A 23,074-nucleotide genomic window follows, 5' to 3' on the forward strand; every position below is an offset into this window, starting at 1 on the left:
TCTGTATTGTTGCCCCTTTGGAGAGAATTGTATCTAATTTTGTTTTCCACATTTAAGAAATGTATGGAAAAGTCCTGAAATAAGGGAACCAAAAAGAGATTTAGAAAATAAGATTACCAAGCCTATGAGTAAAAGTTGTTTAACCTAAAGGCTAAGAAGTAACAATATTTTTAAGTATATGACTGATTTCCCAAAAGAAATACTCATTAACTACTTTCTGTTTCCATTATGGGCTAACAAAGAAAAAATAAGTTTTTGTTCTTGAAGCTGTACTAATAACATGGGCAACTAAACATTTGAATAGGCATTAGGAGAAAAAGATGAATTTCTTTGAAAATATTTACATATTCTATCTATGAAATAGAAGGTAAACATGGGCAGGATGACATCTGAATGTCCCTTCTCTGTATAGGTAGTTTCTCATTACATTAATGTTAATATCTGCATTATGTTACTGAGCCACTCTCCAAGAAAGACAAGCCATTGGCCTCATTTGTTGAAGTGACTGCTGTGAGTTTGTCTTGACTGATGGAATATGTGAGTTTGGTTTTTTAAAGCTCCTTTCTGAACTCTTCAATTTCCTGCCTCATTAGAAAGCATAGCCCAAAACAGTTTAATTGATGAAGTATCCCTCAAAACAGAAGAAAGGCAATTTAAAAAATGCAGATCTTTATAATTTATTTAGAGACTCAGAAACATATTATTATAAATTATAGAGCTTTAGAGTAGAGTTCAGAAGTAATTACTCTTATGCTAAATGACTATTACTGAGCATATCTGAAAGCTAGATTAATTTATAGCTAGAAGTGATTTTTTTAATTTTCTGTTTTATTAAAAATATTAAAAATCACCCCAAGCAAATTACCTGTAAACTTAATTTATACATAAAAGAGGAAAAATTGGTACTGTAAATATTTGCATTTAGACACTGAGGTATTCAAAGAGATATGTCTTAAATTAAGAAAAATTATACTGAAATATAATTTTTTTAATTCAAAACAACAAATAGTTTACAAAGTTTCAAGTTATAATCATTGAATTTCATATTTGTTTATAAAACCCTCCATTTACAATTTAATATTTTAAAACTATAATTATATTCAATGTAATGATTTGTAAATTATAACTATATATTAATTACAAATGTGTTTTATCTGTTGTTAGTGAAAACAAATGTATTGACATCAGCCAGACATGTCCCAGGCATGGATAGTCAGGAAATAAAAAGTTTTACTGAAAGGCCAGTGATTTCTTCAGATTCTCATTGGTCTCCCATCACTGCCAATCAATCTACCATAAGAGATTCTGGTCCTAGGAGCTTTGCAGTGTTTTCATTCTGCTTACTGTGTGATTTGAGAATGTGAGTGTAGGATGAAGACTCTTTTGATAATTTCAGCTAATACTCCACATTTGTTGGGGCTTTTTTCTGCATAATTCTATTTGAAAATTTTCTTTGTTTTACTTCCTTAAACAGTGCATGGACCTACATTTGTTTAACAAGTTTTTTTGTTTGTTTTTGAAAGCCCATTTAAAAATAGGTTTCTCTCAGGAGTAATTTACTCTTTATCAAAAAATTATTAAAAACACATTTTTAAGCAAATGGTATATTTACAGTCTAACTAAATGAATTAAAGTGAGTGAAAAAAATGGATAAAATTGAAGTAACTCTTTACAAAGTCTGTATAATTTGACCTTTGGTTTTTCTACCTGGTATCTATACTTTCTAGAATATTTCAGTAATTTGGCTCTTACTTGGGAATAAATACTAATTTAATCAGTAAGCATTTTCTGGAAGATTTGTGTGCATCAAATCTATGCTGAATTTTTCACTTAAAGATTCATCTCTTATTACACACTAGATGTATCCTTGAAAAATTATGTATAAGTTAGTTGTACAAACAAAATCATTTGAATTTGCTTTTGAAGAAAATATGTGAAAAGAAAAAAATAGAAACAATGTGGTTAATTTTTGTTTTCATGGCAAGGATATTGCCTTCCTCCAGTCTCCTATTTTCAATCTTGTTATATACTATTATATTTGTTAAATGAGATATTCAAAATATAAGCAAACCAACCAAGTTTAAATAAAGAAGCCAAATGACAGTATATTTATAATGAACTTTTGATGAATTTGCAGTAATGATTTTACCAAATTAATTCCATGTAGTAGTAAAATACTGAATATGCTTTTAAGATAAAATTTAACTGAACAATGACCTATATAGGATTAATAACCAAGGATTCTATAATAATCCTGTAGTGATTATTTAAAAAATAATTCTGAGAAAGAATGCCTTATACTCATATTATGTAACAGATTTCTAATCATAAAATAAAACTTATCATAACATAATCTTTATAAGATATGGGGCTTACAAAAACATGGATAATAGTTCTTATTGAAATTAAAATCTCTTCTGGGTGTTCTCCAAGATTCCTGAATAAGAGCACTTGATACAGAAAGTATAAAATGCCCAACACAAAGCCTTGCTTACAGAGAATATTTAATATAGTTTATAATATGTTTTGTGTAGGAATTTATTTTAGAGTGAAAATTCTTGTTTAATTTTCATATGCACATTTTTTTGAACTTTCTTATTTTTTAAATCTTTTCAATTTCATGAGTTACTAATACACAAATGTTCTGTAGTATATACTCACTTTCATCCAAAACCATCACTGATTTATTACTGTCTCTAAGTATTAATAGCTGCATACCACCTGTGCCACCTCTAAAGATACTCTCATGGCTTAACAACTTAGCTCACCTGAGGAAGCACCTTTAAACAGTGCCCTCGTCCCTCCCTGGATTGTACCTTTAGGACCCAGATTAACAGTGTTAGGCTCCTGGCAGTTTAATAGATGAACAAAATGGCAAATGACAATGACATGTTCCTTGAGAAGGCATCATCACTTATTTGGGAAGTATTCATTTCATAAAGGTCATGTCACTCAATACTTACAGAAGATTTTTTTTTGACATTTGTAAATGTCCTGGATAATTTGTTCACTCCCCATAACTTGCATGCTTTGCATCTCAATGTGGTCTTCAGGTTCACAGAAATGTATGGAAACTTATTGTTGCTTGCACTCTGTCTACAGTTGGAATTCAGTGAGAGCATGCTGATCCTCATGAATGCTGAATTTTCCTTTGGTTAACACATTAACTGCCATGTGAGTTATACTTAACCACCCTAGTTTTAAGCCCGGAGCCTTATGAAGTGTACACAACTCACATGTCACTTTACCTTGGGTGCCTCATGGTGCACAGGCAACTCACGTTACCATGCTATAACATACATATAATGTGAAGAGTGGCCTCATGGATAAAGCCTGCAGATGGTTCCTGAAAATCTTACTTACTGATGGTGTTTTTGTTAAGTTAATACTGGCAACTTAAAAACATGGATCAAATGAATAGAAGTTAATTAATTTATTTATTTTCTATTTATTTTAACCTTTAAATTTCACTAAATCTGAACTGTTTGCAAGTTTTCCCATTATTTTTTCATCAAATCACAAAGAAATATTTTGTTTTCAGTATTTTTATTCTATTTCCATAATAAAACATCGTGGCTCCAGGGAAAAAAATTTTTTCTAGTGTGGCGGTCAATGTGTTAAATTAGACATCCTTCCTACTAAAACCTTGGCTAAATAATGGGACTAATTGGGAATCAGACCAGAGAAGTTCACAATACTGATGTTGTATAAGACATTTTCTTCAAAAAGCAAAAATCAGATGTCGACAAAATACAGTATTTTCCCAGTGTAGACAGTGAAATCACAGTGAATACTGTATGCAGCAAATGACCATCTTTTCAATAAATATACCTCTTTATTGCTAAGGCAATTTTGTTCAAGGATATAAAGTGTCAAGGTTTGTATGCATTATCTATTGCTGCATAAGAAAGTACCTCAAAACTTTAGTTCCTTAAAAAAACAACATTTATTTTCTCACATTTTATGTGGGTCAGGGACTTGAGGCGTTGCTTAGCTGTGTGGTTCTGGCTCAGAAGTCAGTCAGGATGGCAGCCAGTTTAAAAAAAGACTCCAAATGATGGAGATCATCGAAAAACTTGACAGGGGCTGGAAGATACTCTTTGAAGTTGACTTATGGGGCTGTTTGAAGGTCGCTTCAGTTTGTCCCCATGTGAGTGTCTCCACAGGACTTCCTGAGTGTCCTCACTGCACTGCAAGATAAGCACTCTAAGAGAGAGCAGCCAGGAAGCCCCAGTATCTTGTATAACTTAGTTTCCCCAATACATACTGTCAATTCTGCTCTTCTTTATTCATTAGAAATGAAAACTAAGTTCCAAGCCTCACTCAAGAATGCAGGACTTAGGTTCCACCGAATTCCATTGAAGGGAATGTCAAAGAATTTGTGAACATATTTTAAATCACATATATTCACAAGATTGTTGCAAAGTGGCTTAAATTTATTTAAAACCATTTTTAAATATGAACCTAAATTCTCTGCACAAGTCATTACCAGAGGTGAATGAGATTCTAGGTTATTGTTCTCTCTACTAGATCAGCTGCATCACCGAAGCACTGAAAATTCTGAGATCCAGTGATCAGCACAGCTAGTCCGCATCTATATTCAAACAATTTTGTATAATTCATTTTATTTGACCAATCAAAACAAAAAACGAGAAAACTCTCTCAGCAGTCAGCCTAGTTGGTAAATTTGAAGTGCTTCCATTGAAAGCCAAATAGGCTTTTTTTTGAATTTTATGTAAAAGTATATTTGAAAACTTTTGACGCAAAATATTTTTATTACATAATATATTATTTTCCCTTTCATAAATGAAGAGAGGATGGCTGTGTTCCTATCCCAGCTCAAGCTGCCAGCAGCAATGTTGGCTGCTCAAGCTCACGGGAGGCCTGGTCCACCAGGGAAGGATGGGTTACCTGGGCCACCAGGTGACCCTGGACCCCAAGGTAAGTCTTCAAGTATAATATTTGTATACCAGGTCTTTAATGCTCAGTATTTATAACATGCTAATCACAGTTAAGAATATATATAATGTGTGTGTGTGTATATAGATAGATAGATAGATATAAAATGATTTAAAATAGAATGCTTGTTAATATTTGATATCCTAGAAACAGATTTTTAATTATGACTTCTTCAAATTCAAAATGGAATGATAATTATCTGCTCATCTAAGGATATTATAATAATATTTGTTGTGATAATAACAGCAATAATAGGCACTTATATATCATTATCTGGGAATGTCAGGGTTGTTTTTGCTTCCCTGTTGATGTACATAGACAACAAGAATCATCCTCTTAGTGTCTTAAAGAAATTGAAGAAAAACTCTTAAGAGAAGCTATTATAAGTAGCAGTTTGGGGCCAAAATATATTTTTGAGAGTATTTAGAATATTTCCCCTCTAGCAGACCTTATGGATGGTAACTTCTGAATTTTAAAGAATTTCTCATAGGGTTCATAAATTTTTTAAAGTAAGATCTTACTTAAATTGGCAAATAATGGCAGACAAGATCTTGGATGTAGCTTAACTAAATTAATCTGGCAAGGCCATTTTCTAGAACTATGTTAGCAATCACCAAAGGGACCATATAGACCCTACTCTAGAAGATTCACAACTCCAACAAGGAAATATTAAATCTAGTGTGGATATACCATGAAAGATAAGACCAGGAAAACTGTTTTTCATGAGCTACCACCGAATGAGCTCAAGAGCCCTCCTTGAAATAATCAAAAGCTTGTATAAAGGAGAAAAGAGGGAGTTAACAACAAAATTCCATAGGCACACCGTCCAAAATACCATATGTGCAGAGAATTCTCTTTCTGTTACTAGTTCTCTTCCTCCCTACTGCTTTCTGTAACGTCAAGCCTGTTTTCTTTTAGAAGTACCCCAAGGTAATAGGCATGCCCTCTCTCATCCCGAAAGAGCAACAACTGTCCCCAGTTACAGGACCTGTTAGGGTCCTAACTTACAATAGAGAGTGACAAGGCTTCTGGTTTTGCTAGCACAGTGTAGAACAACAACAGTAAAATCACTCCAGTTTACCTGCACGGTACATTCAGTCTTTCCCTTGCATCATAGAGAGGTTTAGCAGATAAAGTGTAGCATCAGGTGTAGCCTTCTGTGTGTACACTCTTGTGGAAAGGGTGGTTAATTATTATCTTTCACTAGTTGGGTCTGTTCTGAAGTCAGAGTTTATGGAACTGAAATGAAGAGCTTGAAAGCCAATCTGAAAACCTGTGATGCTTGAAAGATGTGAAGAATAAGGACTGTTAATAAGGAGAAAAATCTTGGACAGATGCTTCAGTGGTGGTTTAAGAGGACAAGGACCATGTAAAGTCAGGATCTGGAGGAGAACCGTTCTGGAACACCTGTCCACACAAATGCCTGTCTCCAGGCCGCCTTCCCATGTGGGAGAGGCCTCTCTGGAATGCTCTCAGTCAGAGGCAGCGCTAAGTCCATGGTATCACCAAAGCTTTTGGAAGGAAACCAGACTTCTATTCACCACTTGACCTACTTTCCCATTTGTGAAGAATTTCTATGGGTTTTACCTGCTGTTCTGCTGAGGAGATCCGATAGCCTGCTTCCATTTCTGATAAGGATTTTGGATGCATTTCTTGAATTTGAAAGACTTTCCCAAATGATTTTCAACTTTTTTAAAACCAAGGTTTAGTAAACTTGACAAAACTTTTGTCTCATCTGACAACAGACACATCTTGACTATAATTCAGCTCAGTGGCTCCTCCATGTTTGCCTGGTATCTCCTTTTCAGTATTTGTTAAGTGCCAGAAATGCAGCAGAAAAAAAAAAAAAAATTTGCAAACTATGGGATTCATTTTTTTAGGCAATATTTGCCTGTCATCACGCTATACTGATAATCTTCTCTAAAGCCACAGAGATACTTGACTGTAAAAAGGAAACCAAGGGGCTGCCATTTGGTTTTTGGTGCCTCCCCAGAAGTTCAAAGGAAACTGACACATTTTTCTCTGATAGATAAACATATATGAAGTGCTCAGAAGAGGAAGTGATACACATAACTTCAAATCTTTGCTCTGCTCAATGTAAAAGTTTTCTCAAAAAGGAAAAGAAAAATGTGTACAAGCCTGTTATCCCGGTGACTGTGCAAACCTCAGCTGCTGCTGCCTGAATTAGTCCTCTCCATACACAGCATGGTTGCGTTTGAGAAAAGGCTGACACAGCCCAGAAAGGGGAACAAAATGTGGGCACTGAGCAACTGTGTGTTCTGCCCACTCATGAATGCTGTTTGATGGTGGCACTCGGAAATTTCTGAAAGAATTACGTTTTCCAGTGTGTTTCACAAAAGAAATGCATTTTCATTTGAAATAAAGTGGTTTGGTTTGAAATATGCACTATAGAGTGAGTCCCTTATTAATTACTGTGATTAGGGAAGAACAGAAGACTTAGGGGGTCTGTCTCACTCATCTCCTGTGCTTGTTTTGAAAAGCAGGAGAAACGTGAAAAGCAAGGAGCGAAATCAGTGCAAGAATACTAGAAGCACACAATCCAACTTGGAAAAGGAAGTCTAGCAAGGGTGTGATCCTGAAAACTGGTGGATCCTCTTTGAGCACACTGATCTTGCAGTGAAAATAGTGAATCGTTCTGATTCTCAAAGGGAGTGACTGTTGGCATCTTTTTTTAAATTCAGAAGCATTTCCAGACAGTTTTATATTTTAACCATCCCATGGGTTCTGATGATTACCTTCCTGCTGTGCAGAGAGCACTTTCCCAGCTGTGGTTTCCCACCTCAGGTCTACAGTGTAGGGCCTGATAGCTTGGGCTTCCTGGGAGGAGCAAGACTGTGCCACAAGAGGGCCGAAGGAGCCTCCATCCAGCCGAAAGCTCGAGCCCATGTGTGAACAAGAGAGGATCATTTTCCTAACAGACGTTAGCCTCTTGAACAAGTTTTATGAGAAAGAACTTTATGAGGAGGGGACCCCAAGAAAATAGGAATTGCCTTCTGGAGAGTGGGCCCCTTGCAGTACAGGCTTCCCCCACTAGATGTGTATTCTGGGAACCCCCTGTATCAGTGCACCAGCTGGCATTGTTGTGACAGGCTGCATTTGGCTTCAGTGAATTTTTCTTGAAGACTTTCAGCGTATTTGCCCATTTCATGATGGGTGATTTACGAGTGCTCCTGCCCACACTGCGCCGAGTGTTTGGCAGTTTTTGATCAAAAATGGCATGACCCCATTCCCCACCCTCCCTATTCACCCCGTCTCACCCAGAGAGACTTTTTTGTTTCCCTGGATGAGTAAAGCCCTCAAAGGGAAACATTGATGTGGAAGAGGTGAAACAAAACACAGCAGAAGCACTAAAAGGCATCAAAATCGATGCAGTCAAAAACTTTTGAGCAGTGGAAAAAATGTCTCAATAGGTGTATTGCATCAAATGGAGAGTACTTTGAAGGTGACCAAAGTTTAAACATGTAAGAACAAATGCACAATTTTTTATCAATAAATCCCAGGTTTTTGGGGTCCCCCCTCGTATTTAAACTTTTTCCAAAACACAGTTGGTTCCTCTGCCTCTGTGGAAACCCAGAAGAATAGATGCCACACTTGAAAGCCCTGTCCATTCAGGAAAAAAACCCTCACTGTGTGGATGTGGAGTCAGGAGAAAACAGACCCAGTGATTTCACGTACCCTCCATCAGTTTTGAAAAGACACTATTGGGAAGGATTGTCCTTACTTTTGAACTTTTAAAGTTTAGCTGTTTTTGGTTTATAATGAAAGAAACTTGCTGTTATTTGTAAGCCAGTGGTCCATAACATAGTTCATATGACTGATAAAGATTTGACCATTCAAATTTGTTAGCAGTGGGGGCTGAGGTAATGAGAGGTATGTGTGTGTCAAAATGACTGAAAGGCACCATGGTCCATAAGCAGGAGAGACCGGGGAGGCTGAACAACTTACAAGGCTTAAGACAGGGCTCCACATGAAGAATGATCCCTCCGAACATGCCAGTAACACTCCTTTACTGAGCTCATTTGTCCAGTATGCATATAGATGCACACAGATGTATAACTTTGGAAGAATATCCCTGGAGTCAAAATGTAAATCTCCCTACTGGAAATAAATAAAATCTACCACCTGAAAAAGTACAGCAAGCACCAAATTTCTCTCCTGACAAGTACCTCTGGATGCTTTAGATCAGGACACTGCTGCTATTTGTATTCTGCTCTCTTACAGAAGCTGCAGTGATGTCCACCTGTCACCCTGTGTACTTCTAGGCCATTAAAATACATGTTCATATGCAGATAGACTGGCCTTTTAGTCTTTTCAAATTTCAAGTGAGGCCTACCCTAACTGAGTGAAAAGCTTAATTCTGGAAAGTTGGAAAGCTGTTATTGACTTTATTAGTATTCCAATCTAAGTTTTATTGTGAAGAACTTATGAAATAAGTCCCTAAGACTTTATGGCAGCCTTCATAAATAATCAGTTTGGGACCTTGTGCAATTAAACGGCTTTATCTATTAATAGTAGGTTGCTATTAACCTAATGAGCTGAGAAATTTGTACAAATAAATTATTACATTTGATGGGAGATGTGTAAATATTACCCCATTATACAAATATACAAATTATTGTTCCTTGTTTTGTGATACCATGTTCACTACATCTATGTGGAATAATATATTTTTTGCCTTAATTAAAATCTGAGAATTAGATTTTAAAATGTAGGTTTTTAGCAGATATATTCTTCATTTGGAATTGTGTTACAATCTTGTTAATCCTCTTCTTAATCAAAAGTTCATGTATCTTTACTTATTTCTCTTTCTTCCTCATTTTTTAGCCCATGATCTGAAGCATTTACTGAGATAGCTTGAGGGTCAACTTTACAATCTTTCTGTAACAGTAAAACCTAGGTTGATTATCAAATATACCTCAGACACTAAATGTTATTTTACTACAGAAAAGTTAAAATAATGCATTTGAATGGGTACTTTCAAAATGACCCTAAGAACATTTTTTCTTACTGTTTATATATGTTAAATGAAACATACTCATATAAAAGAAATCCTGGAAATATTTTTAAGTTTAATATGTACCAACTTAGGGTACTGTGCCACATGTTCAAGCCACTGTTCTCTCTAAGATCTAGGACTGTACTGAATAACTGGAACATGGTTTTCAGACATAAACATGTGATGATTTTCCATTGGATATATTTCTAATATGCACCTCAAAATATATCCTAAGGAGTGGGTTGGGTGGGGGAGAGAAATTAGGGGAAAAGGGGACAACTGTAATTGAAAAACCAAAATTAAAAAAAAAAGTCATGAAGAAGGACAAAAAATATATATATATATATATATCCTAAAAGTATATCCTTTTTTCCACTGTCTTCACATTTATGATCAGGTCATATCTCCAAAACCAAGGAATAATGATGTGGTGGTTGCATTGCTAATGTGATATGGACAATAATATATACACTGTATGGTCAAGTTACAACTGGTAACCCCAAAACTGATGTCCCATTCTGAACAATTATGGGAAATAATTGGTCCTGTATACTGTTCATAGAGAACATTAAACTTTCTCCACCTGTCATGTTCAGCTGTAATAACACCTTCATGGACAGGCACAACTAAGTTAGGGCCTATTGTTTCCTACTGAGATACTGTCCTGCTATTAGTCTTTCTGTGTGTCTGCATGATTCTGCATAACTGCTCTGTTCATTCAGGGCCAGGAAAAAATTGGAAATTAAAACTCTGTTTACTATCACTGTGAAACTCCTATAATCATAAGACTTTTTCTTTCAAGTCTGACATGGATGCCATTATATAAAATATAGATTTTAAAAATGCTTTATGCTTTTTTAAAGCAGGAATAAGGGCTCCCAGAGGCACAAATTGCTCTAAACCTTTCTACCTGAAGGGCAACAAGCATGTTCAGTAATAAGAATGATTGTATCTTAAAATATACAAAAATCTTAGACCTAATGTATTGTGCTTAAAGTATCTTAAACTGATGAAGTGAGCTTAGAAGGATCCCTCCGTTTTCTCTTGCTTTCTAGAATTGGTGACGTTTCTCATCCTTTGGAATTACAAACTTCCATGTTAAAGTGGGCAGTTGCTGTTTTAACTTACCAGAACAGATATAATTTGTGATAGGCAGTAACTTGAACAAAGTCCTGATTTTGTCCTCTCCTGACTCTTAGATGGATGGGTTCAAACATGTTCACACTCTTATTGTCATTTATTAAAATTAATTTTGTGTTCCTTTTATTCCCTCTCATTCTTAGACTAAGATCGAGCTTCCTGTTGCCACATTATTTTGTCTTGCAGTTAGCAGAACTCTTTTGGTAGACTTATATTTAGCAATAATTCCTATGGAAGATGGTTCACACACCTTGTCATAGCTAGTGGAAAGATTTGAATGATAGGTTTGAGCTATTTAGGTAGCATTTTCAATGCACAAAATCTCACTGTTAAACATTTGACTAGGTGCACTTTTTATACTAGTTGCCTATTTCTAAGATCTTCATTGCCTATTGCTTCTAATCTGTTTGATATGTAAGTTTAATATGTGGTTAATGCAGAAACAGATAGCTAAAATAGTATATTAGCTATATATTAAGGAAACAAATTATAGAAAGATCCTAGACTAGAAACATGATTCTTATTCATGCTGTGTTGCCATAGAATTCTCTTACTTTCTGTGTCTTTTTATATATCTCATCCTTAGGCTACCGAGGACAGAAAGGAGAAAGGGGGGAACCCGGAATCGGGCTTCCAGGTAGTCCAGGTCTCCCTGGGACTTCAGGTAACAGTGATATTTATCTTCACAAGATAAGCAAGCTTCTAAAATCAGAACTGTGCCTTTTCCCCCATGGCCCCTATGTGTTGCTACAGGAGAAGTTGAATAATCCATGTTGTTTGGAATGAGGGAGAGAGAGTCATATGTCATCTGCATTCTAATGGGGTCTTTTATTTCATTAGCTCCAGGTTCGCCAGGTTCACCAGGTGCTCCAGGTCCCCAGGGTCCCCCAGGACCGAGTGGAAGATGTAACCCAGAAGATTGCCTCTATCCTGTATCTCATGCCCGTCAGCGGACAGGTGGGAAATAAACACACCTGAGGAAGACCTGATTTTTGGTGATGGCTCCTTGCTGTAGGAGCCATCTTAATACTGTCAAACCCTCATGATATGTGGGTGGCTTATTTTTTATTTTATTTTTTTGGTGTAGGCAGACATTAAAAGCAACAATTTGAATCCTATTCCAATAGTAATTGTGATATCAGAATTTTAAACTTTTTCCCAAATTCATTCCATATGTCTTGCTTCACCATTACTGATTTTTATTCAGGGTTTCCTATGAACTGTATAAGCAAATCTTATCATTATTTCTTCTTCAAGAGAAAATTGCATCTTATGATGCAGTAGGCTGATGGTGAGGTACATTTTGTTCTCTCATCAACTTGTATTTGGCCTCTGATTTCTGACTTTTAAAGTTTCAGACCTATCGTGAGGTTTTCTTGGTGTTTAAATTTACTGTCATTGCCAAAAATTTCATCAACATTTTTGATATAGTGCGCTGCTTCTGCTTAATGTTTTTTGACTACTTTTTATAGTTTAAGGATTCTTATACCATCCTATATCCATCCTGCATATGCAGAAAAATAGATAGGCAATAAGAGTTTCATGTTATAACATGTTTTGGAGAAAAACAGAGGCTGTTTTATCAGGGAGCCCCAAAAACCACCTTAGCCAACTATTGAAATGATTTTCTTACTTCTGTATAATGAGCCCAATTCAGAACAGTCACTACCAGCATGAACATGTATTGCATGGAAAGGGAGGAATGAAGTTAAGTTGTATGAGTTCCTCAAGAAAAGCCTAACACTGCAGTCCCTTCTCTGAGTTTCTCTGTTGGAAACAGAAAGCTGTTTTCCCTAAGAGGTATTTGGTGGTGAAAGCACCAAGCCATCTTTGGTACTAGCAACATCTTTGGGCCCCTGTATCCATAATCTTTCTGACCTCATCACTCTCAGACTTTAAGACAAGCAGCAGCCATCAGAACAAAGGATGAGATTTGTAGTGACTGGAAAAGAAACTGCTTTTTCTTGAAAATGAATGCGTGATGTGGGCAGGTACATATGGAAGAGGTGAAGCACAGAAGCTCATATGGAGAATCCTGTTTCTCCAGAAACTGCAGCAAGAGGACAGTGCAGTGAAGACAAGCCATGGGACTGAATGTGCAGCTAGGCACCACGGAGCTGACACTCACGTCAGCAGAAACCACCAGGGCTGTGGAAGACTGTGTCTTCCGCCAGAGAATGAAAATGCAGTGATCAGTAACCAAGTCACTAAATGGTGTCGGTATTGCCTAACTATACATTATTTTGAGAAACTGTGAGTTGAAAACAAGTGATTTTCTAGAACATTAGGCAGGAGGGTGTTGCTGAAATGTAAGTAATGGGTCTCTGAGAGCATGCGGCTGGCAGCTCTCCTTGTCACAGAAACCAGGAGGTCACACCTGTTCAAGGAACAGTGCAGATTCCAGTTTGGCCAAAGCAGGCTAGGATGATTGTTTTAATCTGTTCATTGAAAAATGAGTTTAGAAAGGCAAACCCACTGCAATTGGAAAAGCTGTGAATAGAGTTGTGTAGGGAAATGCCTAAATTAAGATAGGCTTTATTCAAATGCACCCATGAGTTGAACTGGTTTTCATTATAGATGAATGAACTGCTGGTCAGGTACTGTCTACATGGCTGTGCATACATACAACCTTCTGGTTATTTCATACTTATGTTGTATATATTAATTCTAAGTTTATTTTATTTTTCAAGGTTATGTTATTTATTTCAAGTGTTTTTTAACTTAAAATTGATTTTATTCTTCATTTTCTTTTCTGTGCAATACCTACAATGGTGCTGTGTTTTAAATTTACACAATTGGAATATACATATGCATTTTTTAGTAAAATCATAATTTATCCCAAAAAATGTACAGAGATCTAATCTGGTGCTATGTGTATATCTTGAGCTTTTAATTTGTTGAACTTTAATGTGTTGAATTTTCTGAATGCTTACAGTTCATCTGCCACTCATTAATTTACTTGAATTTGTCATAAAGCTAAACATGTTATTTTCAAAGATCATTTTTATATTAATAGGCTGTTTATCCTTATACCTCTTTGCTAACCCAGAAGTATTTATTTTAGCATTTTAATGTTTTCATGAACTTTTTGCTGATGATGATCAATGTATTTTCCTTTGTTCTCTTTGAGTTAATCCTTTCATCTACATCAAAAGACTCAAGTTATTTTCTTGTTTTATAACTTCTATTTATTTTAATTCCACAGAATATGTCATGTATCCTTTCTTACAAATTCTTTTTTTCTAAATTCCATTAATGCTGGGCTGGTTTATTTCTGTTTCAAGAATTTGTATTTATTCAGATGATTTAAGTGTGTGGTGGGCAGAATATAACGGTATATGATGTGTATTACAAAATAGAGCTATCACAGTGATTCAAGCTCATTTTTTATAGCCAACATATACGACTAAATATACCTGTGGCAAAGCCATAGCAATGGAGCTGTGTCCTCATGGGATAACCCTTTCTCATCCTACTGTAACTGTACCATTTGCCTTCCAGTTCTTCTTCCCACATCATCTCTGTACACAGGATATGCAAGGCTGGGCCCAGCTAATATAAACACCCAGTTAAGTGGAGATTTGGCATTTTCCTAACTTTTTTGTAATAAAAAGAAAGTGAATAATTAAGGCCCCAAAGTAGGGTAGGAAATTCTCCCCTAAATAACTTGGTGGTTGCCAGTTCTCTTGTATTCTTTTATTCCATTCCAAAACGTTTGTTTACTTTCACATAGATGTCCGTAATGTCCACAGCAGGAAAGAAGAATGATCAAATTTCCTGATTTATCTCTTTTTTTATACTCCAGACAACACAAGCATTTCAATATGAAATAATTATAGGCCATGGTGACAATAATTAAAACTGTGTTTACCCTATAAAAGTATTTTTGAATTCCAGCCAAACATTTTACACCAAGATAAATTAACACTTCAAATAGAAATCTTTCTATGCAAAGAAACAAAGTATGACATCAACTAATATTTATGACCTTTGTAATTTAAAGAAGAAAGGAAGAATCATTCAATCATTCAAGAGTTTGTTCTTTGTTCTTTCCTACTGAAGACATAAATTTCTAAGCATAACAGAAACACAGCCAGTCTTAAGCTTTGAAACTTTTCATCTTTCAATCAAAATAATTTAGTTAATGGTTTTAACCCCATATGCTTATTTCTATATTTCATGACATTGTTGAAACTTTAAAATTTTAGTCACTTATATTATGGAGCTTAAAGTAATTATCTTAACATGTGTTTTCTGTAAAAGTAGTCATTTGATGTTTGAGTTATAATTTTTTAAAGTATGTTTTAGGAGTTAAGTAAGATTTAGCCTTTCTGCAGTGTCTCTCATCTGCTGAGAATGTGGGATATACCTCCTTTTGTCCACAAGATGGTGTTTAACAGCAATTTATATCAGAACTGAACAGTCTTGCAGAAATACAAGGGTAGAAACCATGTAGTGGACAACACTAAATCAGACCTTTGCCTTTGCACTTTTTTTTTACTTTTGTAAATAATTTCTTGTTCATTTATGTTTGTTAATTTGTTTTGTTAATTTATATTTTTTCTCATTTTAAGTATCTCTTTGAAGTAGACAGAATAATCTTTGTTAGCTCTTTCAATTTCATTTCTTCAGTGGATTTATATACCTAGTTAACTTGCAAATTTACTATTTGTAACTTTAATTTGTTTGTACACTACCCTCATATTTTGTTGATTAACATGAAAACACCTAAGAAATCATCCTACCTTTTATACAGGATATATACTCTCTTTTGACAGACAAGTAAAAAGCATTTACCTTAATACAGGAAGTTGACCATTTGTAAAATTACACAATGTCTAGATCTTCATATTGTTCAAGGTACTTAAAATTTTACAATTAGATTTGTATAATACCTATATTTTTGTAGAACTATATCACAATTTACAAAAGTAAATTGAACACTGTTTTGCAAAATACCATTTTAATTTTCTTAACATTGGCAATAATATCCTGAGACTGAGAATTTCTAGGTTCAGTTACATGCTTAAGTTTTTCAATGAATTCGCATAATAGTTTTGCAGATTTGTTCATTGCTCTTGTTCTTAACTTATTTTTCACATTTGTTCATGTCTGTCTTCTTAAGACACAGTGTTTCTCATCATTGTTTCCCAATGTTCTTTCTTAACACTAGTGTTGAGGACTGCAACATCTTTTATACGATTTCCTCTGGAGATCACATAGACTTCTAAGAGGAGGAGTTGCAGAAAAGAATTGAATTTGTATCATTTATGCCTTGGTACTTCAAAGTGACTTAACCCTTTCAGTTGTATTCATTTATTAGTTGGCTGGTAAAGGTAGTATTAATTACATTAAATCTGTTTAACTCCTAGGAGTCTGAGGAAACAAGACAAATGGATATATCCATTTTCACTGTGTGGTCTACCCAAACATTTTTCTAGACAAAACCATGCCAGAGTAACCAGTCACTTTAGTTAAATTCAATAAAGAACAAGATGAACGCAGAGGAAACTCATTCAGACAAACAGACCCAGAACAGCAAAAATTTACCTCAAAGATAAGGCAGGTTTATAAATCCAAAGCCAAGTCTAAGAAAATCTAAATGGGAAAAAATTTCATGCTCCGGTCCAATAATGAGTGTTACAGGGTACAACTCAAGGAGTTAGCTACTTCATGAATTTGTCAAAACTGAGTACTACCACGAAGTAGGAGATTTCACCAATGTGAGAGGGGAGTTCTAGAAGGTGTATCTTTGTCAGAGGTTGTGTGTTGCTTGACCATAAGCTTATGGGTGTAAAGATGATGATTACAACCTTTTATTTTGCTGTATTATTTAAAGTATATTTAGGGATAAATATTTTTCAATGTATTAATGTATTTAAGTTCAGATTCTTATGTGGCATATTTTATAACTGTGTTAAAAATAACATTTTTCCATTTTGTTTGTTCTCTCTTACCTCATCAAACTATTTAAGATTTGATTCAACACGCGTTAAGTGGAATGGCACTAATTTTATTCAAAGTCTTACATGGAAATAATGCTTTGTGGCCTTGATTCCCATATATTCATAATGTATAATGAGCTTGTTGTTTATCTCAGCAATAAAGAATTGGACACTGAGCAAAGAATTCTAAGGTGAGTTATTATTACATCGCTACTCTTCACCGCCTCTCATGACCACAGCCCCACACTTCAGTCGCCTTCTGTTGGGCCTCAGTTACAGAACTCCCCTAACGCCCTCACATGCCAGGTAGGAGGCACATGGGTGCCAAGAAACCTGTAAACCAGTCTATTGCAGGGTGCTCCATTACATCGTGCTGGTAATTATACTCTTGTCTGTCACACGGGTCAATGCATAGTTCATGCTAATCAAATTTATAACCCATCTCCGTGGCAGCTCCTAAAAGGTCTGATCTAATAAATTCAAATGAGGATTATGAGCAGAAGCAAAAGTCAGAGAGCAAGCAGTCCCTTGCGACTTCGGTCTCACAAAATGATCTCACTAAAGTCATTCGGGACTCATGGGGCAGAGGGGACTGCAAAAGATAAGAAATACCACAATTGATCATAAATATAAGCTCTTCATCCTTAGTCGTAAGGCAACAGGAAATAAGAAGCAAAGTACACCGTAGGTTTCCTTAACAGAAATTAATTACATCAAAACATGCCAGTGGATTTATATATTTACTTATAATTTACTTACACAGTTCTTAACTAGTCTCATCTTCAGTTCCCCTAAGATGTAGCACATCAACCAGGTGTTCTCTAAGGAAAATTCTTAAGTCTTTTCTCACACACAGTTTCAACCTGCGGTCGAAGACAAATTCAAATGAATCTAAATGAGAAAGTTACTTTCTCGAAGCCAGTTTCCTTCATTTGTTCTCTCTCTAGTTATTCTTAGAAAACTTGATTCAAGAGCACAATGTGAAGGCATGTTAAGGGGAAAGTTAGCATGGATTGCCATTTATTAAAACTAATAATACTATTATTAAGACTAAAAATAAAGCAGTCAGCAATTCACTTTCTTTTTTATTTTTTAATTTTTATTTTTTGTATTTTCAATTACAGTTGTCCCAATTTTTCCCCATTGCTCCCCCGCACCTAGCTCACCCCTTCTCCCACAGTCATCCCTCCCCATTGTCCATGTTCATGGGTCATTTATACACGTTCCTTGACTAAGCCCTTCCCTTACTTATCCCACTTCTCTCCCCTCCCCCTTCCCCCCTATTGACTGTTATTCTTCTCCTTGTTCTATTTAGTTCATTAGTTTATGTTGTTCGTTAGTTTCCTGTATTAGGTGATATCATATGGTATTTTTATTTCTTTGTCTGGATTATTTCACTAAGCATAATTCTCTCTAGTTCCATCCATGTTGTCGCAAATGGCAGGAGTTCCTTCTTTCTTTCTACTACATAGTATTCCATTGTGTAAATGTACCACAGTGTTTTAATCCACTCATCTACAGGTGGGCATTTAGGCTGTTTCCAGCACTTAGCTATTGTAAACAGTGCAGCTATGAACATAGGGGTGCGTAAGTTCTTTTGAATTAGGGTTTTAGGATTTTTCAGGTATAATCCTAGCAGTGGAATCGCTGGTTCAAAAGGCAGTTTCATTTTTAGTTTTTTGCGGAAATTTCATACTGTTTTCCACAGTGGCTGCACAAGTCTGCATTCCCACCAACAGTGCAGTAGGGTTCCCATTTCTCCACATCCTCACCAGCACTTGTTGTTTGTTAATTTGTTGATGATGGCCATTCTGACAGGTGTGAAGTGGTATCTCATTGTGGTTTTTATTTGCATCTCTCTGATGCTAGTGATGTTTAGCATTTTTTCATGTGTCTATGGACCTTCTGTATGTCCTCTTCGGAAAAGTGTTTGTTCAGGTCCTTTGCCCATTTTTTAATTGGGTTGTATGTTTTCTTGCTGTTGAGTTGTATAAGCTCTTTATATATTTCGGAGATCAGTCCCTTGTCTGAAATATCATTGGCAAATATGTTTTCCCATATGGTTGGTTTCCTTTTGACCTTGCTGATGTTTTCTTTGCTGAGCAGAAAATCTTTAGTTTGATGTAGTCCCATTTGTTTATTTTTTCCTTTATTTCTCTTGCCTTAGGAGATATATCCATGAAAATATTGTTACATGGGATATCTGAAATTTTCCTGCCTATGTTTTCCTCTAGGACTTTTATGGTGTCGTGGCTTACATTTAAGTCTTTGATCCATCTTGAGTTTAGTCTCGTGTGTGGTGTAAGTTGGTGGTCTAGTTTCACTTTTTTTGCATGTCCCTGTCCAGTTCTCCCAGCACCATTTGTTGAAGAGGCTCTTCTCACTCCATTTTATGTTCCCTCCTCCTTTATCAAATATGAGTTGACCGTATAGTCCTAGATTTATTTCTGGGCTCTATTCTGTTCCATTGATCTGTATGTCTGTTCTTATGCCAGTACCAGACTGTTTTGATCACAGTGGCTTTGTAGTATTGTTTGATGTCTGGTATTGTGATTCCTCCTGCTGTGTTCTTCTGTCTTAGGATTGCTTTGGCTATTCGGGGTCTTTTTTGGTTCCATATGAATTTTTGAAGTATTTGTTCTAGGTCTGTGAAATATGTCATTGGTATTTTAATAGGGATTGCGTTGAATCTGTAAATTGCTTTGGGTCGTATGGCCATTTTGATGATGTTGATTCTTCCCATCCAAGAACATGGTATTTACTTCCATTTATTTGTACCTTCCTTAATTTCTTTCTTCAATGTTATGTAATTTTCAGAGTACAGGTCTTTTATCTCTTTGGTTAAATTTATTCCTAGGTACTTTATTTTTCTTGTTGCTATAGTAAATGGTGTTTTCTTTTTCGTTTCTGTCTCTGATATTTTATTGTTGGTGTATAGAAATGCCTTAGATTTCTGTATATTTATTTTGTACGCTGCTATTTTGCCAAATTTGCTTATTATATCGAGTAGTTTCTTAGTGGAGTTTATAGGGTTTTCTATGTATACTATCATGTCATCTGCATATAATGATAATTTTACTTCTTCTTTCCCAATTTGGATGCCTTTTATTTCTTTTTCTTGTCTGTTTGCCATGGCTAGGCCTTCCAACACTATGTTGAATAGGAGTGGAGAGAATAGACATCCTTGTCTTGTTCCTGATTTCAGGGAGAATGCTTTCAGTTTTTGTCCATTAAGTATGATGTTGGCTTCAGGTTTCTCATATATAGCCTTAATTATGTTAAGGTATGCTCTCTCTATTCCCAGTTTGCTGAGTGTTTTCATCATAAATGGGTGTTGTACTTTACCAAATGCTTTTTCTGCATCTATTGATATGATCGTGTGGTTTTTGTCTTTCATTTTGTTTACGTAGTGTATTATATTTATTGATTTGAGAATATTAAACCATCCTTGCATCACTGGGATGAATCCCACTTGATTGCAGTGTATGATCTTTTTAATGTGTGCTGGATCCAGTTTCCCAGGATTTTAGCATCTATGTTCATCAGTGATATTGGCCTGTAGTTTTCTTTCCTTGTTGTGTCTTCACCTGGTTTTGGAATTAGGGTAATACTGGCTTCATAGAAAGAGTTTGGGAGTTTTCCCTCTTCTTGGATTTTTTGGAATAGTTTGAGGAGGGTAGGAGTTAGTTCCTCCCTAAATGTTTTGTAAAATTCACCTGTGAAACCATCCAGTCGAGGGCTTTTGTGTGCTGGGAGATTTTTTATTACTGTTTCACATTTCCTTCTTTGTTATTGGTCTGTTGAGACTTTCTACTTCTTCTTGATTGTTTTGGAAGGTTATATGTTTCTAGAAATTTTTCCATTATAGGTTGTCAAATTTTTTGCCTACAGTTGTTTGTAGTAATTTCTTACAATCCGTTGTATTTCTGTGGTATCAGTTGTGATTTCTACTCTTTTGTTTCTGATTTGTTTATTTGGGTCTTCTCTCTTTTTTTATTGATGAGCCTGGCTAAAGGCTTGTGGATTTTGTTTATTTTTTCAAAAAACCAGCTCCTAGTTTTGTTGATCTTTTGAATTTTTTTTTTTTTTTTAGTCTCTATGTCATTTAATTCTGCTCTGATCTTGATGATTTCCTGCCTTCTTTTTGCCCTAGGCTTTGTTTGTCATTGTTGTTCTAGTTCTTGTGCTATAGGGCTAGATTTTTTATTTGAGATTCTTCTATCCTTTTCAGGTAGGCCTGTATTGCTATCGACTTTCCTCTCAGGACTGCTTTTGCTGTGTCCCATAGGTTTTGGGCTGTTGTGTGTTCAATATCATTAGTTTCCAGGAATTTCTTGATTTCTTCTTTCATGTAATTGTTAATCCATTCATTATTTCATAGCATGTTATTCATTCTCCATGCGTTTGGACGTCTTTGATTTTTTTTCTCTGAGGTTGATTTCTAGTTTTAAGGCATTGTGGTCTGAAAAGATGCTTGATATAATTTCAATTTTCTTGAATTTGTTGAGGCTTGTTTTGTGTCCTATCATGTGGTCTATCTTTGAAAATGTCCCATATGCATTTGAAAAGAATGTATATTTTGCTTCTTTGGGGTGAAGAATTCTATATATATATATCAGTTAAGTCCATGTGGTTTAGTGTGTTGTTCAATGCCTATATATCCTTGGTGTTTCTTTGCTTTGATGATCTGTCTATTTCTGAAAATGGAGTGTTAAACTCCCCTACTATTAGTGTGTTGTTGTTAATATCCTTCTTGTGGTCTTCTAGTATTTTCTTTATGTATTTGGGTGTTTCTATGTTGCGTGCATATATGTTTTTCAGTGTTATACCTTCTTGATGGATTGTTCCCTTTCTTTTTTAAAGTATATTTTATTGATTATATTGTTACAATAGTTCCAATTTTTTCCCCTTTGCTCCCCTCCGCCCAGCATCCCCCTTCCCCAACAATCCCCTCCCCAAGTCCATGCCCATGGGTCGTACATACAAGCTCTCCTGCCTCACCCTTTCATATATTCTTCTTCTTTTTTAAAAATAATTAATTAATTAGTTAAATATTTTAACAATAAAAAATAACAATCCCTCCCTCTCAGACTTAAGACCCTTTACAATCTTATAAAGGACAATGGATGAAGGTCTCGAGCTCCTCTAGCTGCTTCAAGCTGGACATGGTCGTCGTCCTACCTACCCAGGGTCAAGAAATCCCTAATAGGAGTGGGGATGTGGAGGGGAGGGTGGCCTTCCCACAAGAGGAAGGATCGTGCAGACTCCAGGTTAGTGGGCTGTCTCTGGACAATGGCATGCTTGGTTTAACAGGCTGGCATCCTTGTTGTATTCTGGGGGCAACAGGGTTAAAGGACATCATTCAATCTGTAACCACTAGATGACAAAAGACAGGTATTAATTTTTCAATGTCCCACATTAGGGAAAAGGAGGGTTTCTTTGGAGGAAGGTATGCCAGGTACATCTCACCTGTCCAAAACCCTTTTGCCCATTATACTTAGTTTGGACTGAGGGAAATATTTTAGGTTTCCCCCCTCTCAGGCCTCCGGGCTCTTTCTGTCCAAGCCATTAGGATAGAAAAGAGAAACCAGTTTTAAAGTGAAGCCCACAGACCACCCCGTTCTTCACCAACCCAGCCACTTAGTTCAGCCAAACCATTGAGTCTCAGGAGGCAGCAATGCAGACAGGATTAAGTGAGGCCTATACGTACAGACAATCACTCAGGTAATGAGATCGTAGGCTTATGCCCTTTGAAAACAGAAAACACATGTTAATTTATGTAACATAACCCACATACGGGTCTCTAAATCTGTAGGACTGTCTTATCGGAAAGATATCCAGTTGCAAGGCATTTAACATTCTTCTTGCCTGTAAATTAAACATCTTTGATAATGCCACAGACATAGTTTAACTTTCAAATGAAAAGAAATTTTAAATGAAAAGAAACTTTAAAGACGGTTAGCTGCACTACTTTATAGTCTACCACTGGGCATTGTGATCTTCCTTGAATCAT

At 35.8% G+C, this 23,074-nt stretch overlaps 1 protein-coding gene across 1 annotated transcript in view; it reads left to right on the forward strand.

Moving 5' to 3' along the window:
- The window catches only part of LOC150007281 (uncharacterized), a 28,269-nt gene extending 14,896 nt beyond the window's left edge, over positions 1-13,373 (forward strand). Inside the window, exons 7-10 of the mRNA XM_090280809.1 lie at positions 4,813-4,941; positions 11,703-11,780; positions 11,957-12,073; positions 13,108-13,373. Coding sequence (XP_090136935.1) covers positions 4,813-4,941; positions 11,703-11,780; positions 11,957-12,073; positions 13,108-13,373 — 590 coding nt within the window. The remainder of the gene's footprint in view (positions 1-4,812; positions 4,942-11,702; positions 11,781-11,956; positions 12,074-13,107) is intronic.
- Positions 13,374-23,074: the final 9,701 nt, after the last annotated feature.

This window comes from Furipterus horrens, unplaced genomic scaffold (genome assembly GCF_987537825.1).
Source record: "Furipterus horrens unplaced genomic scaffold, mFurHor1.1.pri manual_scaffold_6, whole genome shotgun sequence".
Taxonomy (NCBI): Eukaryota; Metazoa; Chordata; class Mammalia; order Chiroptera; family Furipteridae; genus Furipterus; species Furipterus horrens.